At 32.7% G+C, this 7802-nt stretch overlaps 1 protein-coding gene across 1 annotated transcript; it reads right to left on the bottom strand.

Moving 5' to 3' along the window:
- Positions 1-2385: 2385 nt before the first annotated feature.
- LOC114174021 (uncharacterized) lies at positions 2386-4009 on the bottom strand. The gene is made up of 2 exons (XM_028058753.2): positions 3509-4009; positions 2386-2933 (listed from the first exon to the last, which is right to left on the bottom strand). Exons 1-2 carry the CDS (start codon positions 3851-3853, stop codon positions 2544-2546), a joined length of 735 nt encoding a protein of 244 aa, XP_027914554.2. The 5' UTR covers positions 3854-4009; the 3' UTR covers positions 2386-2543.
- Positions 4010-7802: the final 3793 nt, after the last annotated feature.

The raw sequence follows: 7802 nt of genomic DNA on the forward strand, positions 1-7802 counted from the left end.
TTACTAGAGGCAAAATTCAAACCTGTAATGGTAAGTGGGGAGTTAAGTGCAACTACTTGGGGAGTGGAGTTCAACTTAATCAGTACTGCTTGCATCTTGTACACAATTTTATTTAAATCTCCTTATTGGAGCATAAACAATTATGCAAATTATTGACGAAGTTCAAACCTCCAATTAACACTGCTTTCACTGAATTTTGTGCTTTTTAAACTCCACAATCATGCGTAAAACATGTCACGCAGATGTGGGGAGTTATGCATATATGTTTGGGGAGTTGGGGCAAAATTTTCTAACATATATGTTTGGGGAGTTTGGGCAAACTTTTCTAACAAAGCTGCAAAAAAAACCCAATACAATGATTTTAAATTTAGTAAATACATCAATAATATTCGATTCAGTCAGACATATATTGCTTACAATTATCCAAATCCAACCCAATTAATTTTTCGGTACTGTAGGCAAACAAGAACCAAAATAAAGACATCAAACCAATGCGGGGAGTTAGGACAAAATATGTGGGGAGTAGAGTTAATGATTATGATAACTGCATATGGATAGTCGAGACTTTCTATACATTTCCTTTTACGATCGATGATGATTCATTCAATAAGTGACAGAGGCATTTCCCTCATCAAACCTACATTCATAACGAAACCCTAAAAATCAAATACATGACATCGTTGAACAACCTCATATTCATAACCTGCCAGTAACGAAACCCTAGAAATCAAATACAAATGACGTAACTGCCAAAAATTTTACAATACAGACAACAACAAACGAGGACACAGATACGGACTTAGAAAACATGGGGTTTCTTCAAAATTTTCAAGTACCCACACCTCTATAACAGACAACACCGAACGGGAAAAATGTGTTCTCAAAAATTCACTAACATTCACCATAACACCACCAAATCACTTTTCCCCAACAACATCAAAAACCAACATGTAGAAAACCAACTTGTTCGCAAAAGAAGTCAAAACTTGACGAAAACGACAATAACTTCATCATCAACCAACACATTACGCAAATGTCAAATGGGACCAAAAGAAACTTACAATGCAACGAACACGACCACCAAATGGTTCCCGCCGACCAAGCAACGTGGACCCAGACTTCGCAAAACACTACCCACTCCAAAACCTTCGTCTTGTGGATGATAGGGAGAGTCTTCGCTTTCCCTGATAACGAGCCTCCACCCCCCAGCGAAATGGTTGCCGGAATCTCACTTTCACTCAACCACAAACTCCGGCGGGCTCACTTTCCCCCTTTTCTCTCTTCACTTTCTCACTTCGCAACCACCGACCTCACTTTCTCCCTTTTCTCTCTTCACTTTCTCTCTCTAATGGACATATAATTTCATTTTGGTTTCTCTTTCCGCTGCACGTGCGAACTAAAATTTTTCGTAATTAAAATTTATAAAAACTGCTGCCACGTCACCTTTGTCAAATACTTGTCAAAATTTTTTGTTGAAATATCATTATCCTTATGTTTATAACAACACAAAATACTAACCTTAACATTAATCATAATAAAAGTAGTTAGAAATGTATTAATATTAATGTATAGATGATGAATGAAAAGATAAATATATAAGAATACTTACAAATCGTGATTTATATTAAAATAAATAAATAATAAATACCATTTCCAAATCTTTGACTTTATTTTTATATTTATCCCATTAAGAACACGTCATTCACGAAACGCCGCCGTGAAACCGGCAACGAACATTCCATTTTTTACAGACAAAATGTCGTGAATTCAAAGCTAAAATCAGAATCAGTGTTAGAAAATAAGATACACTAAATTATAATTTTGATCTTCTATCATTTTTATCCGCGATTTGATCTTACTCCCACTTTATTTTTCAAACATTTTATTCTTCACGTTTTAAAATATAGTACGATTATTCCATTCAAATGATTAATCTGTTTAATTCAGAATTCAATTACATCTATCACCATAAATATTATGTTATTCTTTGTTAATTATACTTAAACCTTCACCTTTATAACAACTTGTACAATAAAACATATTATGGAAATTAAATTTAAATTCTAACAAGAAAATGGCATAAATAATATACATATACACAGAAGTAAATTATTTCTCACTAGATTTTCTTAAATTACGTTTACCTTCTTTGCTTTTTATTTACTATTATAATTATCTTTTTTTCATAAAAATAGACCGTGTAATGTAAAATGCAATTTGTTTTATATAAACAATTTTTAAAAAGAATAGAATTAGTTTCATAGAGAAAATATCATGAATATCAATATAATTTATGATCTTAAAATAGGACTCAAAATTAAAAATTATACTATAATCACAGAAGAAAAATAGAAAAAGTAAATAAATAAAATCACATGTGAGATCTTTCAGAAACCAGATTTTGAATTTAGAAAGAAAATCTTTTTACATGAAATTTCGTGAATTTACAATTGTTTTTTCCTTTTCATTCTGGTACTAATTAATGATAGAGAAAAATATGAAGGTAACAGAGTCAAACGACAGCGTTGCGAGATTCTTCTTCTTCAAAGCACTGCTCTGTGATTTCTCCCAAGCAGACCCTCCATTATCACTTTCTTCTTGTACTCCTCCGAATCCAAATCCACCTCGTTGGACGACGTCGTTTTGGGGTTTCCGTCGTCGTTTAGGCCACCAATTTTCCCCAAACGCGGAGCACAGTAGAGCCACACCGAAGTGCAGAGAATGGCACATAAACGACCCCAGAATATCATAATCACCAAAGTTACCACCACCACCGACATGCCTAAAACACCGTCGTTTCGTGCCTTCTTAACTGTCGTTTGCATTCGCACCGCCGTCGACGGCAGCCGCCGCGCCTGCCGTTTTGCTTGAGCAGGAGAACCTCTCCCCTGTTGACGCGTGTCCTCTGCGTTGTTCTTTAAACCGTGTCTTGTCTGGAACATAGTTTAAGAATATAACGAGTTGAGAACATCGAATTTATCGAAATCGGTAAATAATTGAAAAAGAATAATTATTACTCCAGTCCCAATTTATTTTAATGGAGGGAAATTAAATTTTTTAATATCGATAATGTATAGTCACTAACATTTCTTTATTTAAAGATTTGACTTGCATAGTTTAATTACTCTAATAATAATAAATTAGTATTATTATTATAATTATTTAAGTTCAACTATTCAAAAAAAATCGTATTTTGTCACGATATAATTTTTATTTTGTATGCATTTTACCAATCCATTAAATGTGTAACAAGGTTGAATGTAAATATATATATATATATATATATATATATATATATATATATATATATATATATATATATGAGGTAAACTCATTTTATTATCAAGTTTTACAAATTTGATCTTTTTGATGGTATTTTATTAGCTATTAACTTTTTAAAAAAACTTGTTATCACAATTAATAAATTGAAAAATGTGTAAAAAAATGGAAAATATAATGTTACAAAAGCAAAATGAAAATTTGATAAGATGATGATTAGAATAAATACCTGTGTGGGGGTATAATAGGGTGTGGCGGGTGGCTGAGTGGACGGCGGAGGGTTGGTGGTTGCCGGAGACTGAGGCTTATGAGGAAGAGTTGACTTTGACTTGACCTTGGAATAATGAGCATTCTGAGAGTGAATTGAAGCTTCAAACGGCACCGTTTTGTGAGATGATTTCTTGGTGAATCGAATTCTTAGCCATGAAAAACAACTTGTGGTAGTAGTTTTGTTCTTCCTCTTTTTCTTCTTGATGTTTGAGACAGGAATAGTAGAGGGTTTTGTGGGAGAAGATTCGAAGGCATGGGAAGAGCCAAAACAACATAGAAAAAGAGAGGTTTTGGATTTGGCCATGGAAACAGAGAGGGTGAGAAAGAAGGATTTGATGAGATTAGTGGGTGATGAACATGGTTATTAGAATGATGAAGAAGAAGAAGATGAAGGGTTATTGAGAATAGAAATATGGTTAGTGATGGTGTTGCAATTGAAAGCATGGTAATTAAAATAATGATGAGGTAGGAAATGGTTTTGTTTGATATATAATGTTAATTAGGGTTTTGGGATGGAAGACTTTAGACTTTTAACGAGTCCAAATCTTCTTCACACGTTTACACCTTCCTCACGTTTCATCATGCATTCAATCTTTTAATTTATCTTTGAAGGCTTCTCTAAGGTGCTTATGCCTTACGTGCATGCACACAAATGTGTAGTCATCACATGGTAAAAACCATAAGAATGTAATTAGTTATAGTTGGCTTGACCACAAAAACAATTGTGTAGGTACATGTTGGTAAACATTAATGGAAGTCAAGTTTTTCTAACTTCTCTCTTTTTTTTTTCTTTTTTTTTCACTAATAGGAAAACTTATTTGTGATCCCATTAATGAGTTTTAGTATGTAAATATTTCTTTACTAGTTTGCAAAATTTACTTAAAATAAAGTTACATAAAACTCTAGTTTTCAAGACTTTTATGTTTTTTCCATTGTTTAAAACTATTTGTTCTTTTGTTCCTAAGATAGGATTTTATCATATTTTTATATAAGAGAAATTAATATAATATAGCATGCATATATATATATATATAACAACTCAACAAAATAATTTTTTTTGTTACGTAAAATATTCATTATGATAAACAATAATTAGTTTTAATTATTTTATTTACCAAAACAATTTTTATATATACATATATATATATATATATATATATATATATATATATATATATATATTATTTATTTTAACTATTATATATTACAAATATTTTTTTACAATTTGGACATTAAACTTAAAAAAAAAAGGATTGCTTTCTATAATACATTTTTTAACCACTATAGTAATTAAAATAATAAAAATATGATATCTACTTAAAATAATTAGGTTTAATTAATCGTATAGTACCCAGTTTGTGGCTAGTGTGTCAAATAGGTACCCAATTTTAAAAAAGTGTCAATTGCATCCCAACTTTTGAAAATTGTTTCAATTAGGTCCCTTTCAAACAGAGTTGACTAACGCCGTTAATCAACGTGCCACGTGTCAATATGTGATTTTTTTGATTTTTTTTTAAAAATTATTTTTTTTTTAATTTTTAATTTTTTTTAATTTTTTTAAAAAATAAAAATAAAAATGCCACGTGTCAAGTTCCTGTGTGTGACACGTGGCATTGTCAGTGCCACGTGGCATTGTAATGTCACGTGTCAAATGTCATTGTGTTGATTTCGATTTAGTCCCCATTTATGTTTTTTCGTTTCAATTTAGTACCTACTTATGTGTATTTGATTCAATTTTGACCTAATAATTTTTAATAATTAAAATATTTTTTTATAAAATTAAAAGTAATTAAGTATAAAAGTTTTACAAAAATTAAGTATTTGATATTTATATTAAAATTTAGTGGTAAAAGTCATTTTATTAAGTCATTTTTAATAAATAAAAAATTAGTATAACATTCATACCAATAAAAATCTTGATTTAAAATTAGTAAGAGACAATATTGTTCTATTTTGGAAAAAAAAATAAAAATTAACAAAACATGAGTACTTAATAAAAAAGTAATTAATAAAGTAATATGTTAAAAAGTCGTTTTTAATAAAAAATATTAGTATAACATTTATACAAATAATAAATTTGGTCTGAAATTGAGAGAAACATTATAACTATTAGTACTTAATTTTGTAAATATATTTATACTTAATTAATTTTAATCTTATAAAAAATGGATTACAAAAATATTTTAATTATTAAAAAAAAATTGGGACAACATTGAATCAGATACACATACTTAGGTACTAAATTGAAACAAAAAGACATATATGGGGACTAAAATACTATACGATTAAAGAAAACCATTTTAAAATATGTAATATAAAATGTGTAAGGCCCGGTTTTATTTCTGTCCTAATGTTTAAGGGTTGGCCTTAATCTGTTGGGCCTAAGGACTGACCCATAGGGTGCTAAGGCCGTAAAGCTGCTAGGGTTTCCAATTCTGATTCATTCTTGCAAAACAGAACCCTAAGCGCTACCTCCTTCCTTTCAGAACACTCTGCTAGGGCTTGACTCCGATCTTGGCCAAAGATTTCTCGACTCAGTTTTGTTTTTCGCTCCATGTAAGTGTTTCTCAAGCTCGTACCTGTACTCCCTGAAGCTTATTTTCGTGTTCTTCCTGTTAGGGTTCCATAGTAACTTTGTTCTTTCACTGCCCCGCTGTTCTTCCAGTTTCTGAGACTGCTTCTCGGACTGTTGCACTCCGCAATTGGTGTTGAGGTCTCGTATAAGCCCTTTCCAGGTAAGGGAAGCTAGGGTTCGTGTTTCTAGTCATTTTTAGCTTGCTATAATATTATTGTATGATTCTGTGGACTGTATGCTACTATGATTTGATGAAAATGTCGTTGTGGCCTTTGGGTTTGATGTTTGCATGACTGTTGTGTGGATGAACAGTGGCGGGCACTGGTTTTCTCGCCCAAGCGAGCATGCCTCGCCTAGGCGAGACTAATAGAGGCTCACCCAAACATTTCTTTTTTAGCGAGGTGCAGTCTCGCTGAGGCGAGAAGGGGCTCGCCTGAGTGAGACATAGCAGAACCCATTGTTTCCCTGTCATGCTCTCGCCTAGGCGAGAAGGGTTTTGCCTGAGCGAGAGGGCCTCTCTCGCCTGAGCGAGGCCTATTAGCTTGAGCGAAGCTGCGTACAGGTTTTGGTGCTATTGTTGAATGGTTCATTGATGTGTGGCTTGCTTGTCTGATCTAAATGCTTTACTAAAAGGGTTGCGGGATGTATAAAGTGTGGGTAGGGCGTAATTCCATGACTCTTGTAGTGAGAGCTCTTGGTGGCGCCTCATCTGTTGGACATAATCCCATGGACACTCTTAAGGGGAGTCCTTGGTGGTGCCTCGATATAAGGACGTAATTCCACGCGAGTATCGTGGTGGTGCCTCACGGCCAGGATGTAATTCCACGAAGGCCACGTGGTGGTGCCTCTTGTAAGGGTATAATTCTGCGAAGGTCTCGTGGTGACGCCTCATTGCTAGGACATAATTTCACTGCCACGTGGTGGTGCCTCATTATGCGTATCCGGATAGTCAAGTCTTGGGGGTCTTAAATGATTTTGGTAATCCACGTGTGAATGTCTGTTATTCATGTTTGACTTGAGATTGCATGTTGACTGTTTTGATATAAGTTTTCTTTACACTAGCTTACCCTGTTGGCTTGTTTGGTTGTCTTGTATGTGGCTCTTCTCTTATTGCGATGATCACCAATTCTATTGATGTGAGCAGATAGGAGAACATCTGGCAGTGGTAATGATGATAGGAGTGATACAACTTGATGGATTGGACGGGTATTGGGTCCACTATGGGGCCCATCGCTGAAGAATTTATTTGCTATGTTTTTCTTATCTGTACAAGACCTAGTACGATTAGTTCACTAGTACATTTTGTTTTGAGTCGTGTGGGGCCTCTTTTATGTTTTATGGATATGTTGGGGTACGGAGTACTTCATATCCCAAATCTTTGTACCCTCTGCATATTATGTATGTGCCATTTTTATTAAATGGGCTTTATCTATTTATTTGGGACGTTACAAAATGAATAGTCATAATATAAAAGTATAATAATTGAAAATAAAACATTTGTGATTGGTTGAAAATAACCCTTTATAAATTAATCAAATTTTAATTACAATTTCAAAAACAATATAAAATTAAATTGTAAGCAAGTAAATAATTTTTTTAAAAGTAATAGTAAGTTATTAATGAACAAGTAAAAACATTATTAAAGAAATAAAAATACAATTGATATAATATATTTAAA

This window comes from Vigna unguiculata, chromosome 2 (genome assembly GCF_037176805.1).
Source record: "Vigna unguiculata cultivar grain cowpea cultivar isolate G323 ecotype 2 chromosome 2, ASM3717680v1, whole genome shotgun sequence".
NCBI classification, from domain to species: Eukaryota; Viridiplantae; Streptophyta; class Magnoliopsida; order Fabales; family Fabaceae; genus Vigna; species Vigna unguiculata.